At 43.7% G+C, this 21,877-nt stretch overlaps 1 protein-coding gene across 1 annotated transcript in view; it reads left to right on the top strand.

Annotated features, from left to right (window-relative positions):
- Nucleotides 1–1,477: 1,477 nt before the first annotated feature.
- Nucleotides 1,478–21,877, top strand: part of LOC112104541 (cytosolic phospholipase A2 gamma-like) — a 48,127-nt gene continuing 27,727 nt past the window's right edge. Inside the window, exons 1-7 of the mRNA XM_026659225.1 lie at nucleotides 1,478–1,797; nucleotides 13,294–13,339; nucleotides 14,602–14,717; nucleotides 16,573–16,716; nucleotides 18,360–18,489; nucleotides 18,670–18,738; nucleotides 21,528–21,645. Coding sequence (XP_026515010.1) covers nucleotides 1,478–1,797; nucleotides 13,294–13,339; nucleotides 14,602–14,717; nucleotides 16,573–16,716; nucleotides 18,360–18,489; nucleotides 18,670–18,738; nucleotides 21,528–21,645 — 943 coding nt within the window. The remainder of the gene's footprint in view (nucleotides 1,798–13,293; nucleotides 13,340–14,601; nucleotides 14,718–16,572; nucleotides 16,717–18,359; nucleotides 18,490–18,669; nucleotides 18,739–21,527; nucleotides 21,646–21,877) is intronic.

Here is a 21,877-nt window from a genome sequence, read left to right as displayed (position 1 = left end):
CTGATATGAGAAGAGGTTCAACTGCCAGAGGGAATTTGAAGAACAAGTGCTCCAATTTAAAAGCAAGCAGCAAACTCTTTCAGTTTGTCTGAAGCAGGAAACTGCAAGACTCCGTGGATCCACTGAACTCTCAGGGAATAACGATAAGGACTAAAGCTGGTAGGAAATTTTCCAACACTCAGTTTCATCAGAAAATGGCAATTTTGCAGAATGAAATGTTTCATAGAATCATAGAAGTGTTGGGCTGGAAGGGACATCAAGAGGTCATCTAGTCCAGCCCCCTGCGCCTAGACAGGACCAAGTAAACCTAGCCCATCCCTGACAGATGTTTGGCCAACCTGGTCTTAAAAACCTCCAGTAATGGGGAGTTCACAATCGCCCTTGGAAGCCTAGTCCACAGCTTAAGAACCCTTAGAGATAGAAAGATTTTCCTAACGTCTGACCCAAATATCACTTGGTGCAGACAAAGTCCATTACTTCTTGGCCTGCCTTCAGTGGACATGGAAAACAATTTATCCCCATCTTCTTTCTAACAACCTTAACGTATTTGAAGACTGTTATCATGTCCCACCTCAATCTTCTGTTCTCAAGATTAAACAGAGTCCATTTTTGTCACCTTTCTACATACGTGAAGTTTCCTAAACTCTTTATCATTTTTGTTGCTCACCTTTGGACTCTTCTCATGGTTCTCCACACCTTTCCTAATGTATGGTGCTCAGAATTGTACCCCGTACTCCAGCTAAATCTTCGACTTCACCACATAGAGAGGGACAATTACCTCTTGTGTCTTACATATGACACAATTGTTAATACCCCTAATCATTTGTATTGTCTTTCTCTGCACCTCTACTAATTCTAATATATCTTTTTTTGAGATGGGGCGACAGAACTGCACTCAGTATTCAAGGTGTGGGTGTACCATGGATTGATATAATATCATTATAATATATTCTGTTTTATTATCTATCCCTTTCCTGATGGTTCCTAACATTTTGTTAGCTTTTTTGACTGCTGCTGCAGATTGAGTGGATGTTTCAGAGAACTATCCATAATGATTCCAAGATCTTTCTTGAGTGGTAACAGCTCATTTTATGTGTATATTTGGGATTATATTTTTCCAATGTGCATTACTTTGCATTTATCAACATTGAATTTTATCTGCCATTTTGTTGCCCAGCCAGATCCCTTTGTAACTCTTCTGACATCCGTTGTTTGTATCACCACTTTCCTGAGAACCCCTTCACCACAGAGAGACAGAAGTCAATTTTCAGTGCTCCTCTCACAGTGTGCAGTTTTAGGCCTGAGACACATGAGCCAATGTCTAAACTTAGACAATAATGTAAAAGCTGATCACCAGGAGAGGGAAAGGAGATTGTGCACCTTTATGGAATTAACTGATGACACTTGATGAACTGTTAACTCTGTGTTCTTCTGATTTGATGGCAAAGTTTGTTTTTTTTGTTCCTAATGTCAACCCATGGCCGACACAGAATTGAGAAATCAAATGGCCATCACAGAATTCATCTTCCTGGGATTCGGGGATCTCCCTGAGCTGCAGCTCCTTCTCTTCCTGGTGTTCCTAGTGATCTACATCGCAACCATGGCTGGCAACGTCCTCATTGTTGCTCTAGTTGTGACTGATCAGCACCTTCATACCCCCTTGTACTTCTTCCTGGGGAACTTGTTCTGCTTGAAGACCTGCTACATCTCCACTGATCTCACCAGGATGCTGGCCAGCCCTGACTGGGGACAGGACCATTTCAGTCCATTACACAATTGTACTTCTTTGGTGCTCCGGTAGGTATGGAATACTATCTGCTAGCAGCAATGTCTTGTGATCGGTATTTAGATACACTGAGAGTGCTAAAGGAAGTGTTCTTGCTTTGCTACACGGTCCTGACTCCCCTGGTAAACCCCCTCATCTAGAGCCTGAAAACAGAGATTTCAAGGAAGCCTTGAACAAAGTCGTCAGTAAATACGTGGCTTTCACAACGAATTTAGAGAATGCTAGATAATAACTAAGATCCCGGTTTTTAATGTGTTTAGACACCAAGTGGGATTTTGAAGTCAATGTGTTATGCAACAAGATCCTTTTGAAACTCCCACTAGGCACCTAAGTACCTTTGATAATCTGGCCCTTAGCCAGAGGTTTTCAAAGCTCCCTGGGTGATCTGGGCAAAAAGCCTCTATTGAAATAAATTTGAAAATTCCCATTGAAAATCTCAGCATTCACGTTAAAAAATAAAGCAGATAATCTACATGGAGTTACTGAGGCAGAGTTTTTTATGGTCCCTCCCTGTCTCCATTTGATAGAGGGCACAAGAAAGTGAGGTTGTGGATAGCTCTGTCAGCCTCTCGTGTCCAGCACTGACACATACAGGATGATGGTGTCTTTTCTCTTTGGGGTGGCTAAACATTCACGCTGGGTGAGGAGGGTAACCCATCCCCATTACCCGGCCCGCTTAATTATATACCCACGACTGCCTGTACTTTTTGTATGAGTGATGTACCCTCACTGCTTACTGACTGTATCTTGATCCCACCCACCGTATACCCCCTCATCGGGGACATTACAGACTGTATATGTTATGCGCTGCCCAAATACCAAAACACTAGCATCCCCCCTATACTGTGTATGTTACCCCCGATGACCAATAACTGACACTTCAAACTCTCTGTATCATTTATTTTTTAATATTTTCTAATAAAATTTTAAATCTGAGAATGCACAGAGCTGACAAGGAATGTAAGTGACACAAACCACTAAATATCTAAGCAAATCCCTGGCTGTAACCCCAGCTGCACATTGTTTCTCTATTGTTTGCAGTGTTGTTGTAGCCACGTTGTTCCCAGGATATTTTTTCTCTCTATTCCATAATAAAAGCTTGTAACCAATGCCAGAAAATGTCATACAAATAAAACATAAGGAATGATGTTATCATCAGGTTGGTTGCTTCAAATGATATCTTATGCCTCTAAAGATACAATAGAGAATCCAAACGGAGCTCAAGTCTGTGTTGTCCAAGGAAGGAAAAGGACTGGGCTGGGGTCTGGCTAAACAGTTTTTCCCCATCATGGAGTAGGCACCAATCAGAGTAAACAGAAAATTTCCACGACATTTTTATTTTCAGGAAAAAAGTCCATTTTTTTTCACCAAAATTAATAATTGGGCAAAATAAAAAAAAAAATAGTCCCTAGATGTAACATATCCACCACCAGTTCCCTTGACTCTTTGTAAGGCAGGGGAAATGCTCACTCATCCTTTCCTCAGGCTGCACACTGAAAGCTACTGCTTTGCTGGAAAATTAACCTAAATTTGAATTAAGACACACGCAGTGAATGGCCTGAATTCGTAGATTATTGTGACTACATCAGAATCTTGGCTTCCATTTAAAATCAAGTTTTTAGGGGTTTTTTGTTAGAATGAAAAAGCTTGAAAATGGCTCCCAAGTGTAACTGAGTCAGTGACGTCTACCGGAGTGTGCAGAGAGCCGGAGACAATATGTCTCCGAGGAGGGAGTTGCCCTGAGTGTAATCAATGCAGCAACTCCTGTCTGAGTCAGTGGAGAGACTGAGACAATCACTCTTTGGGGAGGGGAGAAGCTGACTTAAATGTAACCAACACAGCAACATCAGCCTGAGTGTGCAGAGAGCCTGAGACAATAGCTTTCAGTTGGGGGAACTGCACCATTTATCTCAATGGAGTGTTGGACCCACTGGCCTTGGGAGGACCCCACCAACCATATCTTATCACAGGACACTGTGAGTGCAGAAGGAGGTGAAGATCACAGTGCGCCCACCCTCACCCCCACTCCCAAGTCCAGTGGGTCCAACATGCCACTGAAATAAATCATGCAATTCTCCCCACAGAGAGCTATTGTCTTAGGATCTCTGCACACTCTGGCAGATATCACTGTCTAAGTTACAGTTGGGACTGGGAGCCATCCTCAAGCTTTTCACTGTAACTAAAAAAGCTACAAATATGTTCTTAAATTAAAGCCAAGATTCTGTTCTAACCATTTGACTCTGGGAATTCAGGTCATAGAATCACAGAATCATAGAAGTTTAGGGTTGGAAGAGACCCCAGGAGGTCATCTAGTCCAACCCCCTGCTCAAGGCAGGACCAACAGCAACTAAAATCATCCCAGCCAGGGCTTTGTCAAGCTGGGCCTTAAAAACTTCTAAGGATGGAGATTCCACCATCTCCCTGGGTAACCCATCCCAGTGCTTCACCACCATCCGAGTGAAATAGTGTTTCCTAATATCCAACCTAGACCTCCCCCACTGCAACTTGAGACCACTTCTCTTTGTTCTGTCATATGCCTCCACTGAGAACAGCTGAGCTACATCCTCTTTGGAATCCCCATTCAGGTAGTTGAAGGCTGCTATCAAATGCCCCCTCACTCTTCTCTTCTGAAGACTAAACAAGCCCAGTTCCCTCAGTCTCTACTCGTAAGTCATGTGCCTCAGCCCCCTAATCATGTTTGTTGCCCTTCGCTGGACTCTCTCCAATTTGTCCACATCCTTTCTGTAGTGGGGGGCCGAAAACTGGACTTAATACTCCAGATGTGACCTCACCAGTGCCGAATAGAGGGGAATTATCACTTACATCGATCTGCTGGCAATGCTCCTACTAATGAAGCCCAATATTCCCATTAGCCTTCTTGGCAACAAGGACACACTGCTGACTCATATCCAACTTTTCAGCCACTGTAATTCCCAGGTCTTTTTCTGCAGAGCTTCTGCTTAGCCAGTCAGTCCCCAGCCTTTAGTAGTGCTTGGGATTCTTCCATCTTAAGTGGAGGACTCTGCACGTGTCCTTGCTGAAGCTCATCGGATTTCTCTTGACCCAATCCTCCAATTTGTCTAGGTCACTCTGGACCCTATCCCTACCCTCTGGCATATCTACCTCTTCCCCCCAGCTTAGTGTCATTTGCGAACTTGCTGAGGGTGCAATCCATCCCATCATCCAGATCATTAATAAAGATGTTAAACAAAACTGGCCCTAGGACCGACCCCTGGGGCACTCCGCTTGATACCGGCTGCCAACTAGATATTGAGCCATTGATCACTACCAGTTGAGCCTGACAATCTAGCCAGCTTTCTATCCAATTTATAGCCCATTCATCCAATTCATACTTTTTTAACTTGCTGGCAAGAATACTGTTGGAGATCATATCAAAAGCTTTGCTAAAGTCAAGATATATCACGTCCACTGCTTTCCCCATATCCACAGAGCCAGTTATCTCATCACAGAAGGCAATCAGCTTGGTCAGGATTGACTTGCCCTTGGTGAATCCATGTTGACTGTTCCTGATCATCTTCCTCTCCTCCAAGTGCTTCAAAATGGTTTACTTGAGGACTTGCTCCGTGATTTTTCCAGGGATTGAGGTGAGGCTGACTGGTCTGTAGTTCCCCTGGTTCTCGTTCTTCCCTTTTTTTACAGATGGTCACTATATTTGCCTTTTTCTAATCATCCGGGACCTCCTCCGATCACCACAAGTTTTCAAATATAATGGCCAATGGCTCTGCAATCACATCAGCCAACTCCCTCAGTACCCTCAGATGCATTAGATCTGGTCCTGTGGACTTGTGCATGTCCAGCTTTTCTAAATAGTCCTTAACTTGTTATTTCACCATTGAGGGCTGCTCAACTCCTCCCCATACTGTGTTGCTCAGGAGAGCAGTGTGGGAGCTGACCTTGTCTGTGAAGACCGAGGGAAAAAAAGCATTGAGTACTTTAGTTTTTTGCACATCATCTGTCACTAGGTTGCCTCCCGCATTTATTAAGGGTCACACACTTTCCCTGACCTTCTTCGTGTTGCTAACATACCTGTAGAAACCCTCCTTGTTACCCTTCCATCCCTTGCTAGCTGCAACTCCAGTTGTGTTTTGGCCTTCCTGATTACAGCCCTGCATGCTTGAGCGATATTTTTATACTCCTCCCTAGTCATCTGGCCAAGTTTCCGTTTCTTGTAAGCTTCCTTTGTGCATTTAAGCTTGCCGAAGATTTCACTGTTAAGTCAAGCTGGTCACCTGCCATATTTGCTATTCTTTCTGCACATCGGGATGATTTGTTCCTGCGCCCTCAATAAGGCTTCTTTAAAATGCAGCCAGCTCTCCTGGACTCCTTTCCCCCTCATATTAGCCTCCCAGGGGATCTTGCCCATCTGTTTCCTAAAGGTCCTTCCTGTATAATGAGTTACATATTCATGATCCCCTAATTTTTTCCAGATAATGGCCAACTAGAACCTGCTTCCCAGAGTCAATAATTCAATTTGGATTCCTCCCAGTTAGAGCTGTTGAGGGGGATTTTTCTGTGAAAATTGTTGAAAGAAAACAACTGATTTTGTCTGAATATTTCCACTTGTTTCTCTATTTTTGTTGAAAAAAAATGTTTTCAGTTTTGGGATATTCCCCCATCCACTTTCACATTTCAACTTTGCCTGCCTTTTAACCCTGTCTTTAGGGTGGGTCAGCTTGTTCCTTGTTATCTGTGTGGAATGTTCCAGTATCAGAGTGTCCTGGTACCATGTTTATATTTCTAGTATCCAATACACTATAGGTATATGTTTATGCAGCATCAGCCCTATCCTTGCCAAATTCTGTGAGCAGGACCTGCCTCTGGCTCACAGCCTCGCTTTGCTTTATGCTAGCAAAGTCTTGAATATTACTTTAGTTCAGGCCTCAGGCCTCATACCAGGTCTCAGATACCAAGGTTTAGATCTCAGGGCCTCCTCTTACCACAAGTGCTTTGGCTACCATAGAGTGCTTCCTCCTTGCAGTCATGGCTTATGACCATTACCTAGCCATATGCAACCCACTCAGCTATACGATTATGATGAGTTTCAGGATCTGCCTTCAGCTGGTATCTACCTCCTGGGTTACTGGTTTCTCAGCCACTGCTTTAGTAGCGGGGATGGTTCCCCAGCTAAGCTTCTGTGGCCCCAATGAAATTAATAATTTCTTCTGGTGGAAATGATCATTCTGGTCTCCTGCTCCCTGGTATGCCTTGCCCCTTTCCTCTTCATTGTTGTGTCTTACATTCTTAGCCACTCGGCCATCCTGCGAATTGCCTCCTCTGCCAGGAGTCAGAAGGCCTTTTCCACCTGTGCCTCTCACCTGCTGGTGGTCTATAAAACCATGACCGGTGTGGAGAAAGTGAATAAGGAAGTGTTATTTACCCATTCACATAACACAAGAACCAAGAGTCACCCAATTAAATTAATAGGCAGCAGGTTTAAAACAAACAAAAGGAAGTATTTCTTCACACAATGCACAGTCAACCTGTGGAACTCATTGCCTGCAGATGTTGTGAAGGCCAAAAGCATAACTGGGTTAAAAAAAAGAATCAGATCAGTTGATGGAAGATGCTGATGGAAAACAAGAGTTACTGTATTTTCAAACTTCTACCACTATTAACCAGTAGCGTGCAGATCATATGGATATCAAGTTGGGGCAGAAAAAATTGTGCAAAAATAGCCAGTTGAGGTAAAGCAGCAGATTATGACACTGAGTGCAACAGCAACTGCTTAACCACAGTGTTGGCGCGTGTCCAAAATCTTAACTATAAAAATAACAAGAGCAAGGAAACCACAGAGATAAAGAGAGTGAGAGAGAGAGAAGATACTGCTTGAGAATTGCTAGCAAAACATTCTCCCCAGACGACCCGCAGACGACTGGCCATCGGAAGAGGGACACTGCCAATTCAGCATCACCTCTGATTGTATGTAATTGCGATTCATGGTGCTTCTAGCTAACTGCAATAGGGATTTTTGTGTTAATAAAAGGTGCTGTGTGTTTGAACTGTGACCACCCTACTATAGTGAAACTCTTGGAAGGGTAACAAAGGATATGTCCATCAATGGCTATTAACCAAGATGGTCAGGGATGCAACCCTAAGCTCTGAGTGTCCCTAAACCTCTGTTTGCCAGAAGCTGGGAATGGGTGACAGGGGATGGATCACTCGATGATTGCCTGTTCTGTTCATTCCCTCTGAAGCACCAGGCATTGGCCACTGTCGGCAGACAGGATACTGGGTTAGATGGACTATTGGTCTGACCCAAATAATGTGAACGGCTGTTCATATGTTCTTATGTCTCACTACACCTGCAACAGGTGTTAGTCTTGGAGGGAGGGGCTAACAGGGGAAAGACCAGCTCAATTGGAGGGGTCGAAGTGGGGTGCAGATCTCCAGCTCTCACCCTATGAGAGAGATCTGTCTGGGAGCAGGACCTGACTATAGATGGGTTCTGGCCAGACCCTCTCTGAGAGAGGTGGGAATGACATGGGCAGAGCTGGCCTAAGGGAAAATGGCTCCCTGGGTGAACTTGTACTTTGGTGTCCCTGGCCCCCGTGGGTGCTGCCCCATCACCCTTGGCCCCCCTGAACTCCCTGGGCTCCCTAACCCCCATCAACTATGGGCCCCACTTCCTCCCCTCCACCAGTGGTTAATTTGTATTGGAAGGGGTGCTGGGGCTCAGCCCCAGCACAAATTAAGCACTAGCTGGGCAGTTGGAGAGCGGCAGCTGATGGCCAGGTGCCCAGCTCTGAGGCTATACCGCTGTCGGCAGCAGCAGCAGCAGCACAGAAGTAAGGGTGGCATGGTATATGGTGTATTGCCACCCTTACTTCTATGCTGCAGCTGCAGCACATGATGCCTGGCGCCTGGCCTGTGGCTCAAGGCGGGCTCCGCACTGTCACACAGAGGCTGCATCTTGCTGGCAGATGCCAGGGCCATCCCTCAGCCTTCTGGCCACTTCTGGCTCACTAGAGGCGCCATTTCAGATTTTGGGAGTGGGGGAGGACAATTTTAACCATGATTCCAGGGGCTACTTAGGCATCTGAAAACTCTAGTGGTGTTTTTGAAGAAAATAACTTAGAAATTAGCTGAATGGAGCACTGTATCCAATTCCTCATATTTTAAGTTTATATGTAAGTTTAGAACAATCAGGAGATAATATAACAAGATATTCCCAATCCCAAACCTTGAGGTATCAGTTCTGGAGCTTTATCACAGAGATCAGAAACACAAGTTTGATACTTTGTACACTATCTTTAGTAGAGATACATAAAATAAATGAAATCTGCTTAAAATCTGCTTACTTTTTCTAACAGACACACTCTGTGTTACTGTCATTATATACTCTACATTAGTCAATTGTTTTTTACTCCACTAAAAAGTATTTACTAAATTTTAACATACAAAATTAAGTTTTTTTTTCTCTTTTATTAAGAACAGACATTTATTTTTCTAATTATTTTGGCATTTATGTTTACCAATCACAATTATGTACATGACTCACTAATATTTGACTCCATCATTACTATTACTATTAGACTTGGAACCACATTTATTTTTGTATGAATTTTAAGCTATTTTACAGTTATAACTAAAAATACAATTTGAAAATAAGAGACCTTAATCTGCACAGTGTTGAAAGCTATGTGTTTAGCTATTTTTTTTTAAACTGGCACTGCTAAGGTGAGTACAAGCGAAAGTTACTTTCTAAAAGATAGTTATTTGATTGTACCACTTTAAATAATGAATGACAAAGCACAATATGGTGATAAAAGTAAAAATGATAATTACTCCAGCCAGGACAGGTCAGGCATTTTAGAACTCAGAAAATTAAATTTAAGCATAAGAGAGAAACAAAACTATGAAATGCACAGACCAGTCAAAAAACTAAAATAATAGGATTGTAACCCTTAATGAATTTGAAAGAATAAAATTACAGGGAATATATATGCACTGCACATTTCATAGAATCACAGAATCATAGGGTTAGAAGGGACCGCTCTCTATACCTACTTCCAGGTCATTAATAAAGATGTTAAACAACACAGGACCCAGAACAGATCCCTGTGGAACCCCACTTCAGACCTCCCTCCAATCTGACATAATTTCATTAATAATTACTCTTTGTTTGTGGTTGTTTAACCAATTATGTGTCCACTTAATGGTAGGTCCACCAAGCCCACATGTCTCTAGCTTACTTATCTGAATGTCATGAGGCACTGTGTCAAAAGCCTTGCTGAAGTCCAGGTATATTATATACACTGCATTCCCCCTATCCACCAAATCAGTTACCCTGTCAAAGAAGGAAATGAAGCTGATTTGGCATGACTGGTTCCTGGTAAATCCATGCTGGCTGCTAGTGCTCACCCCTTCATCCTCCAGGTATCCACAAATTGAATGTTTTATATGTTGCTCTAGGAACATCCCAGGTACTGAGGTCAGTGTGACTGGTCTATAGTTCCCCAGCTCCTCCTTTCTCCCCTTTTTAAAGATGGGGACTATGTTAGCCCTTCTCCAGTCTTCTGGGAACTTTCCTTCCATCCATGAGTTTGTAAATATTTTTTGCCAGTGGCTCTGAGATTTCTTCAGCTAATTCTTTTAGAATAGCATCCAGCCCCTGTGATTTGAATTAATTGTTTTTGTTTTTTGCAATGTGATGTACCCCAGGAGTCCTTTAAACGTATCAGCCCTTGATGAGTGTGGGGATGATCTGTATAATTTTTAATCTGTATCCTAAAATGTGGCTTATGTATTGGATTTCTGTGAGGCTATCAGAGGGCAGCAGACAGTTACAGCACACTCATCCACAGGGAGACACAATAATGAATGACAAGTCATTAAGGCCAAATGGGTCTAATTAACCAAAAAAGCAAAGCTTTAGATACGGTCTCCCACAGTATTCTTGCCAGCAAGTTAAAGAAATATGGGTTGGATGAATGGACCATAAGGTGGATAGAAAGCTGGCTAGACTGTCGGGCTCAACGGGTAGTGATCAATGACTCAGTGTCTAGTTGGCAGCCGGTATCAAGTGCAGTGCTCCAGGGGTCGGTCCTGGGGCCAGTTTTGTTCAACATCTTTATTAATGATCTGGACGATGGGATGGATTTCACCCTCAGCAAGTTCACAGATGACACTAAGCTGGGGGGAGAGGCAGATACGCTGGAGGGTAGGGACAGGGTCCAGAGCGATCTAGACAAATAAACAAGAAGCAATCATCTCAAGTTGCAGTGTGGGAGGTCTAGGTTGGGTATTAGGAAACACTATTTCACTGGGAGTGAAAAGGAAAAGGAACAAAGAATGTTATTAAACTAAAGGTCTTAGTATTTTATATTTTAAATGCATAGTGTTTTCTTTTTCTTCTTCTGTATCTTTGATAAATGGTTCTAACAATTCTTAATAGTGTGTTTGCCATGGAACTAACCAGGTTGAGGTTTCTGTACTCAAAACTCATACCATGTTTAGCTATTTAGTGTCATGCAGCAACAGGATCATGTGAACACCTATTACTCTCTTGTCCCATTTATTCCAAACAACATTTGTTTCTGTACCGTCCTCTTAAGAGTGTCTAACTTAGCGTGTCCCACCACACCTGCAGGGTGATCAGTGATTCCTGTACACAGGGTAGTGTACCTACTCCTGCACTAAGAGGGGAAGAGTTGCACAAGATTCCACCCCAAAACAGGGAAGGGCAAGGGGCCCAAGATAGGAGGAGTGTGCTTTTGTAGGGTGACAAATGTCTTTGCCTTGTTGCGGCCTCTCTTCACCTTGGAAGAAGCCCCACATGAGCCACCTCTCACTATCCATGCTAGTTACCTGCTCTCCTCGTTGCAAACATGTCCCATGCCATCCACCTTGTGTGTAACTTTCTGCAGTACCGCGAGCTGGGTAGAGGGAGGGTAATTCTGTGTGGCAGAGGATTTAGATACTTCACAATGAGGAACAAACCTATAACATTTCAAAATATCCCATGGGAGGGAATGGAGCCTAGCTCAGGAGCAGTCTCCCAGGCAGGCTGCCCCAGACCTGCATACTCTCAGAATCCTGGACCCCCTGATCCGGGGTTAATCTGCATGGTAGGGTGCCAAGAACCTGGGCCACTGAGGAGTGGTGAGCCAGGACTTCCAGGCTGTCACCTCCCTGTTTTCCAACCAGGCAGGATACCTGTGGATCCAGGACTCTGAAAGGCTGGCCTGTGCAGGTGCCAAGTTCTAGGTTGCTACACCACTTTCTGAAATTATGCCTGGCTGCCCCTTTGTCTGTACAGAAGGGTGGCCAAATCAAATTTCAATGGCATTGCACCCATGCCACCAGAACAGCTGTACTGATTTACTACAGGGCAATACCCCTTCCCCAACAACCCTGTGGACTATGCAACATTGAGCAAGTGCAAAAACTTATTTGGGGGGGGGTCACCCTCCCCATTCCCCCCAACTGGCACCACTGTCCCAAATCCCAGATTTAGACCTCACTGAGCTTCATAAATCTCCTGCTCAGCACCTACATTTTTGTAGCAAAAGTTCCCTTAGTGCATATGTTTCTGCCTCTGGGCATGTGCACAGCTACCTCACTCTGGGTATCAGATGCCTATGCCCCAGAGTGATGCAAAACCCAGCGGAAGACAGGTGTTCCTCTGCTTAACTCACTTGCAGGGGAAAATCCAACAGGTGCACTCTGAGCTTGCCGAACACCACACAAAATATCCCCTAGGGGTAGGAATTCAATTGCTTCCCTCCTCACTTTTAGTCCAGTGGTTCAGGGAGTCACCTGGGATGTGAGAGAGCCCTTTTTAAGTACCTGCTCTGCCTGAGGGAGAAGGGATTTGCACAGGGCTCTGCTACCTCTTGCATGAGTGTCCTAACCACTATAGCACGGGCTGATCTAGGGAATCCTCAATCTCACCCATTGAAGCTGTTTCACTTTGGATAAATAAAGCAGGTGAGGGGGAACGAGAGTGAGAGAGAATAACTCTATAGCCCAGTGGCTTGAAAATGTACCTCTTGCTTCCCTGACAAATTATTCATCCAGAGTGGAACCACTTCAGGCAGGGACGCCCTGCCTCATAATGTCCCATAGCTCAGTAGTTAAGGCACTCACCTGAGAGATGCAGATCCCTTCTTCTCCTATGGCAGACGGGGTAGTCCTATATCTGAGGTGAGTACCCTAGCTGTGGGGCCAACAAGTATGAGTGAGGCTCAACTCCTCCCCACCCCAACAGCTAGCATGAAATGCCTTAGGTGGTGGACTCCAGGTGAGGGCTCACAGCCGACAATCTTAAGCCGAGGTGGGCACCGAACTCCTCGGCTTAAGGGTGGCAGTGTTTCAGACATGCCCTCCCATTGGCTAGCTTAATGGGCTGGCTTTTGTGGATCCCATTCTGAGGCCTCTCGCTCTCCGCATTCAGGCTTTGTGAATCCCAGTGATTTGTCAGGTGCCTAAAATTGAGGTGTGGTGATGCTCAGCCTCACGATGACTATATCCCTTTGTCAATCTAGCTCCAGGAGCCTCAAGGCCCAGCTCATTCAGCACCATGTTGAGGAGGTGGGTTGGCAAGCTGGCAGGAAGCCAGGAAGTTCTGAAAGTTGCCCGCTTTCCCCACATGTGTTGATTTTGACAACAGTGGCAAACTTCGGCAAAACACATCTCTCATCAGAATTTTAACAACCAGCTCTAGCAGTTTCCCATGCGCTGTGGCTGCCATTGCTTGCTCATTATGACTTGCAGTCCTGTATCGTTGGGTTAATAACAATGCAAGAGCTACCATGATAGATAACGGAGTGGCCCAACCGCTACTCAGCATGATATATACTGTGACTGAGCATCTACTCGGGGCTAAGGGGAACATTGCACAAGTGCACCCTGACTTCTGTTAACCACAACCCTGTAACCGCGCTGTCCCCAGCTGGCAGACACTGATGAATCTGAGAGTCTGCTTTTCCAACGGCATCTCTTGAAAAGCATCTTAACAACAACAACTGTTTCCATCTTTGGTTATAACTAACTGTATCAGAAGGGCAGGTTGGGGAACCTGAGCCATCATCACGTTTGGTTGTAGCAGGAGAGAAATGTTATTACTAGGGTTTGCCTTTTGTTTTGTTTTTTTAAATCTGAACCTGATACAACAACAACTACCATATTCCCTCTCTTCTTATTTATATTTGGAACGTGGAACCTCTGAACCACCAAGCTCCATGTTATCTTATTTTCTTTTACATTTCCAGGCTGAGATTCTGTAGGATTTGGGCTCCTAACTCCCTTAGACTCCTTTGCAATTCCCACTCGATATCCCAGTGGGGCTATACTAAATGTTCCTTTTCTCTGAAACAGATACAGAAAGAAGAAAACAGCTATTAGGGGTTGACTTGATCCTCCCATCTGGGCGTTCCCTGAAGAGTCCATTTGCCACTGAAGGAAGAATTCCACATCACCAGGAGCTGTACGGGGAAATCTGGGAGAAGCTATGGAGAGGTCTCAATTCAGAAAGGTAATTTATTTGTCGTACAGAAACTTGTTTTGTTCGTCCCATAGTAGATTTCTTTCAGTTTAACAAAGCTCATCGCAATTTTTGGATTTGTTTTGACCCAGTTTTTCAGAACTTCCAGTGAGACAAAAAATAAGACATTCACCCAGCTCTACTTCTGACTTTGGCTGAGGTTTCTAGGTACAGCCACCATACACATATAAAGAGTGAATCCTGGTTAACCTCTGAGGGACCAGTGATATCTGCACCCAGACCCTACATCTCCACTCCCTGGCAGCCTTTGGAGAGATGAGGTATTTTATTGGCATTTTATTTTTGGCAGGATGATGGACGTGTCCGGCTTTCCCATGAGCTCTCAGAGGGTGAGAAAGAAGCCACTGGGAACAGAAAGACAAAAGTCCTGGAGTGCCTCAAGAGCCTTAACATTGCCTGTGCTGAGGTAGGGGCCCATGCTGCCCATAATGCTAAGGAGAACAATCTAGCATATTAGCCACGTGGATGGTGACTGAGATGCCTGGTACAGTGGGAGGAAACACCTACAAAATTCTGCCCCATGGAGATAGTCTCCTTGAAATACAACATTCCCAAAGCACCAGGGGGAACCAATGGACACAGACGTATAAACCTTATGAGTTTTGGCGGGGCTCAGACTTGGGGGCCTTCTGTTCTAAAAGCACAAGCTCCTACCCCTTCGGCTAAAGGAGTAACACCCTTAGAATGCAGTAAGGGACTTGCTGGGGCTAACTTTTAGAGGGCTCCATGCTCACGTGAATTCAGTCAGTGCTTACTATAGACCCTTTGTAGTGCGTGTGTATATACTGCTGTGATTTTGAAGCCAGACAAAGCCTGCAGCAGAGAACAGAGGGGAAGGGGGTATTAGAGCCATCACTATAGTGCACTTATTGCATTAAAGCAGTGGTTCTGAACCCCCAACCCACATAATACATAGAGAGCTGCATATGTGGCCCACAATGGTAAATAGGTTGAGAAACAATGCCTTAGAAGGATAGAGAATTGAGTGAGCTATTGATACTTGTCTGACTTAGTATTAATATCAGTAATGAATAGTGACTGTGTAACATACTTTCTACATGTATCACAGCCCCATCTGCTGATTGAACCGCACAGAGGGTAAAAGCCAACTACTGCTGTCCACCCCTTGTGGTTACTCTGTTAACTGGCATGGTGGAGACATGTGAGGAATTTCCCAGGATTGTTACCCATCATTGAAAAGTGATGGTCCTTGGAACGATGCAAACTCCCATGGATCTGACATATTTGGGAACATATGCCCTCTGAGGGCTTTGCAAATGTCAGCCTAAGAGACTTCCACTGCTTCCTCCTCACAATATTCTTCCTTCAGCACTAGGGAGAGTGACCTGGGTTTTTTGGTGCTCAAGGTTCAGTCTCCACTGGTGACTCACTTGTCACTAATCTTGTTAGTGCATTAGTACTACAGCGGGCTGACTTTTTGCATTCAACACATTTTAATGAAAAATTGCTATTTTGTGAACACAGAAATATCCATTTTTAACAAAAAAAATCAAAAGTTTTTGAAATAAAGAGCACCTAAAAATTTACTAGGGAGTAGACAGGTGATGGGGTGATCATTTTGTGGGTTTTCATGTTTTGGACAGACCCCACCCCTTAAATTTTTGATTAACAATTTGGTCCCTCCAAAAAAAGAAAGCAAATTTGTGTAGGAATAAAAATCATTTCTTGAGCAGCTACATTTCATATGTTATTTTTTGGACACAAAGACTAGTCCTTCTACATTACACACATTTGTTCAAACAAACAAACTCACTCCCGTGAATCATGGAGAGTAAGAGGCATGAACATGGAGCACAGTAAAGAGCACCAGTAAGTTTGAGCCATATTTCAAGTCCAATGGAAATCAAAGGGAGTGAGGCACCTAAATTGCTTAGGTGCTTTTGAAATGCCCTCTAGGCCCTTACCTGCATCCCTTTGAAAATTCTGGTCCTGGTCTGTATGTTGGTGCATAGGATTTTAAGCACAAAGGCCCAGAGTTGCAAAGAGCCCTAAGGGATTACTGTGCTGCCACTGTGTGATTATGGCTGAAAATGCAGATAAGGTGTATTTGCTCTTGACTCAGGATGGGACACAGGTCATTGGGCACCCGATAAGGATGCTTCCTAACATCAGATAAACAAGTCTTGGAACTTGAGGCTTTCTCTGTGAACTTCTTGAATGGATCTGTACCAAGAGCTGCATATCAGAGATCACTCAGCATTCCTAGTTCATTTGTTATTCCCTCTTTTCTCTCCCCCCTGGATAACATGCCCAATATCGCCGTGCTAGGATCAGGCGGAGGTCTGCGGGCCATGATAGCCCTTCTGGGAACCTTGGTGGAGATGAAGAAGCAGGGCCTGTTGGATGCTATCATGTATCTGTGTGGAGTATCGGGTTCCACCTGGTAGGTGCATGTCAGTAGAAGGGAGAATGTACCAATTTTTCCCAGCTCGTGGTCACTGGGGCATTCTTATGATCAATTAGCTCTGTACATTTTCAAGGCATTATGAGTGAGATTTTCAGAAGCACCTAGGTGTATGCCTACCCTGCAATCAGAGGGCATGATGTAGCATGCATAGACATACCTGAGCTAGCTTTAACTTTATTAGTTCGGGAACCAATAGCAGTGAAACTCTGGTGCTACAACATGGGCTGTACCAGCCTCTTTTGGACTCTGAGTATGTACACATGCAGCTCACCCACAGTGACATCCATGCTGCTGCAGCGTCACTGCAATTGGCATTCGAGCTAGCTTGATCAAAGCTAGCATATGTCTGTCTACGCATGCTGCTGTCACACCTCTGAGTGCAGCGCAGACACACCCTAAATGACTCACCCTTTGACTTGCAATGAGATTTGTGCTCCTAAGTCACTTTTGGAAATCCCACCTTTAAGTAGACAGGAAATGGGTGCGAAATGAAACAGAGGTGAAGTGACACATGCAAGGTCACACAGCAGGTCAGTGGCCGAGCTGGGGCTAGAACACAGGTGTCTTGAGCCTTAACCCAGTGTCTGCTCACTGGGAATCTGCCTCCTGGCCAGGCATGGACATCTGATGCTGGGGACCCAAGCGCTAGATGACATGGTTAGAAGATGCAGGGACATTCTGGGCAGACTCAAGAGCTGGAGAAATGAGGCTCAGTGGAGACTAGAGAAGCGATGTTTACAGCAACCAAGGTGACAGAGGATAGGCTTCCGGCAGTGGGAACAGTTAGAAAAGGGCAATCTGTGGGAGCTGTTAAGGGTTTTGGGTTCATTGGGGTTTACTAAGGGATGGAAAGTACACAGAGGGAAGGACAGGGAAGAGTCAAATGGGGCGTCAGTATTGGGGCTTGGGAGGAAGGAAGGAGAGTGGAGTTGTCCATGGAGAACGAGATGGGAAAGAAAAATCTTCTGACACTTCTAGCTGATCAACCAGGGCCAGAATCAGTTTCTGTGCCTGCTGTGTAGCACCTTGTTCTGAGAGTCACCCCATCGGGGTGAGTGACGGGGGCAGAAAATGAGACAGGTGAGTGAAGGTGGCCTAGTGAAATGGGCAGAGAGTGTGTGTGTGTGTGTGTGTGTGTGTTACCATTGTCCTCTACTGGGTGAGATCTTAATTGCTTCTCCCCATGTCATACACCCTGTACTGCCATGTTGTTTCCCCATTGGCTCAAGAAGGGCCCTGGGGTCTCGTCATACTTACAATGGCCGGATTAGTGTGCTCACCACTGCTCTCTCTTGGGTGGAATCAGAATTGCTTAGCATGGATCACAGGTCCTAGAGAAGCAGATAATGGAGTTTCTCCATAGCTCAGAGCGGCAGGGGCTTTGGCTTTCAGCAGACGATCTTAGCTCTATCCCTGTTATTACCATAAATTTCCCAGTGGACATGGTGACAGAGAGCCGTGGATGAAGTCCTTGTTAAGTCACAGATTTGTTACAATGCCAGGATGATAATTAGAATCCCATGCATGAAAAATAAAAGGTATGAAGATTAAAAGGGGGAGGGGGAACTCCTCATCCTAGTCCCTCAGTCTCAGCCATATCTGTTCTGGTTCATTGAAAGGTGCATGTCTTTCCTCTACCAAGAGAACGACTGGACAGAGAAAGTGCAGGTCTTGGAAGAACGCCTGTGTGATACACTTTCCAAACCTCCATGTGATATTCAAGAGGAATTTACTATTGCGACACAGGCGGCTGAAGATCATAGAATCATAGATTATTAGGGTTGGAAGGGACCTCAGAAGATCATCTAGTCCAACCCCCTGCGCAAAGCAGGATCAATCCCCAACTAAATCCCCAAATGGCCCCCTCAAGGATTGAACTCACAACCCTGGGTTTAGCAGGCCAACGCTCAAACCACTGAGCTATCAGAGAGAAGAGATGAACTCTTCTCTCTGACTGATGTCTGGGCCTCTTTCTTTGTCTATCCTACATTGAAGCTGGTGGGTCGCTGTGTAAATCCAGAGTGGTTCCACTGAAAAATCACTGGATTTACTTAATATATTCCTCTGGTTTTGTTTCTCTCTCACGCGCTCTCTCGCTCTCTCCGAGTACTTGGGATTCAGGAGCAAAAGCATGGAAGCATATTAACTCCTGCTAATATTTTAAAGAATGAGGAGTACTTGTGGCACCTTAGAGACTAACAAATTTATTTGGGCATAAGCTTTTGTGGGCTAAAACCCACTTCATTGGATGCATGCAGTGGAAAATACAGTAGGAAGATATATATACACAGAGAACATGAAAAAATGGGTGTTGCCATGCCAACTCTAATGAGACTAATCAATTAAGGTGGGATATTATCAGCAGGATAAAAAAAAACTTTTGCAGTGATAATCAGGATGGCCCATTTCCAACAGTTGACAAGAAGGTGTGAGTAACAGTAGGGGAAAAATTAGCATAGGGAAATAGTTTTTACTTTGTGTAATGACCCATCCTCTCCCAGCCTTTATTCAAGCCTAATTTAATGGTGTCCAGTTTGCAAATTAATTCCAGTTCTGCAGTTATTCAGATTATCAGAGTCAGAAGAATACCCAGAAGTCACCTACTCCAGGACGGACCCAACAAAGAAAGTAACAGAACGCCACTGGCTGTCACCTTCAGCCTCCAATTAAAACCTCTCCAGCACATCATCAAGGATCTACAACCTAATCTGAAGGACGATCCCTCAGTCTCACAGATCTTGGGAGACAGGCCAGTCCTCACTTAGAGACAGCCCCCGAACCTGAAGAAAATACTCACCAGCAATGACACACCACACAACAAAAACACTAACCCAGAAACCTATCCTTGCAACAAAGCCCGATGCCAACTCTGTCCACATATCTATTGAAGGGATACCATGATAGGACCTAATCACATCAGCCACACCATCCGGGGCTCGTTCACCTGCACATGTACCAATGTGATATATGCCATCATGTGCCAGCAATGCCCCTCTGCCATGTACACTGGCCAAACTGGATAGTCTCTACGCAAAAGAATAAATGGATACAAATCAGGTGTCAAGAATTATAACATTCAAAAATCAGTCGGAGAACACTTCAACCTCCCTGGTCACTCAATTACAGACCTAAAAGTCACAATTCTCCAACAAAAAAAACTTCAAAATAAAACTCCAATGAGAAACTGCAGAATTGTAACATTTGTTCATGTTCTTTGTGTATATATATTTTCCTACTGTATTTTCCACTGAATGCACCTGATGAAGTGGGTTTTAGCCCACAAAAGCTTATGCCCAAATAAATTTATTAGCCTCTAAAGTGCCACAAGTACTCCTCGTTCTTTTTGCTGATACAGACTAACACGGCTACACCTCTGAAATATTTTAAAGCTATCTAAACCCTATGGCAACTTTATAAATCTCAGCCTCTTACCATGAGCTTTCAAAGATCATTGTAGTATCTGAACATTTCTAAAGTGAGGACTTCAAGGCTGTTTAAGGGATTTGGATACCCCTTTTTTCTTAAAACTAGTGTGAATTTGGCCTCCAAATCCCTTAGGTTGTTTTGAAAAATCTCAACCTAGCATCTGATCCCAAAATCCTCCACTCTCCAGAATATGAATTGATAACAGGGAGCTCAAAGGTATGAAAGTCTCAATCACGGTCTTGAATTTTTAATAATGGGCTCTTCAATCTAGCAGAGAAAAGGTCTAACATGATTCAATAGCTGGAAGTTGAAGTTAGAGAAATTCAGACTGGAAAGAAGGTGTATTTTTGTGTATTTTTGACAGTCAGAGTAATTAACTATTGATATAACTCATCAAGGGTTGCGGTAGATTCTTCATTGCTGATAATTTTTAAATAAGTATTGGATGATTCTCTAAAATATTATTCAATCCAAAACTATTTTTTGGTAGGTTTCAGGTCATTTTTAAGGTTTTTTTGTTTGTTTGTTTTTGTTTTTTGTTTTTTGTTTTACTTTTTTTTAATTTAGCTAAATTTTTCAAACGAAATACCATTTCAAAACAAAAAAAGTTGAAATGTTTCATTTCAAAGTAGCTGAAATAAACAATTTAAACTTTTTCACAATTTTTTTCTCAGATGAAAGAATTCACCAAATTTGACCTGAATTCACAAATAATTTCAATGCTCTAAAAAATTAATTTTTCATTGAATTTACTAGTCACTAATTTTTATTTTATTTTATTTTTTGCCTGGCTTTGCTGCTCCCTAATTGCTATTAATTTTGATGGAACTGAGGTTCTGTCTCCACTGGAGCTGGAAGTGTAATTCACAGCTCGAGGAGACACACCCACGTGAGTTCTGATAGAGACCCTAGGTATCAACCCAGTGGGGTTAGCCCCTCCCTCTGCTCCTGCCGCTGCAGCTACACTGATATTCTTACCATGCTAATGTGGCTATGTCTCCTCAGCTGGTAATCTGACCTTCCTTCTCCAGGATAGATATATCCTAAGGCTCTTACCTTGCTTAGGTGCTTTTGAAAAGCCCTTTATGTGCCGATCTACCTCTTTAGGTGCCTAAATATTTTTGAAACTCTGTGCCTAATTCCTTTAGGCCCATTTGAAAGTCTCCACCATGGACTGTAAATACTCTGTTGTTTTTCCATACAGTGCACACTAGAATGAGGGAACAATGACAAAGATGATGATGGTGTCAACAAAAAGGGTCTTTGTAATTCCTAGCCTGAACTAATTAGTCAGGGACGAATTGCTGGGAACATCACCAAAACTTGTGTCTTTCTGTGCTAATCAATTCTTACCTTTCCAGTATGATGAGACCAAATTATCTGAACATGACGATTCCTCCAAAAATGGGAAAAATCCTTACCCCATCTATGCGGCAATAGAAGCAAACCAATTGGGTAAAGCAGGTGAAAACAGCCCAGGTAAAAAAAAATGTGTTTTTTATTTTTATTTTTTTGCATAAACCTGTCAACTCTCTCGCTCTGTCTCACTCTCTCTTATTTTCAATTGATTTTTTTATCAATGACTTTACCAAAATTGTTATTGATGTTCTTCATTTTCCAAAAAAAACCCAGGTGAAAATGAAAAAATCTCATAATTGTTTCAGTAGTGACTTTGAAAACATTTTCAATACAAATGTCTATCAAATAAGTT

The sequence above is a fragment of the Terrapene carolina genome, unplaced genomic scaffold (assembly GCF_002925995.2).
Source record: "Terrapene carolina triunguis isolate 2854851 unplaced genomic scaffold, T_m_triunguis-2.0 Scaffold612, whole genome shotgun sequence".
Taxonomy (NCBI): Eukaryota; Metazoa; Chordata; order Testudines; family Emydidae; genus Terrapene; species Terrapene triunguis.
This window is presented reverse-complemented; position numbering and strand designations above follow the sequence as displayed.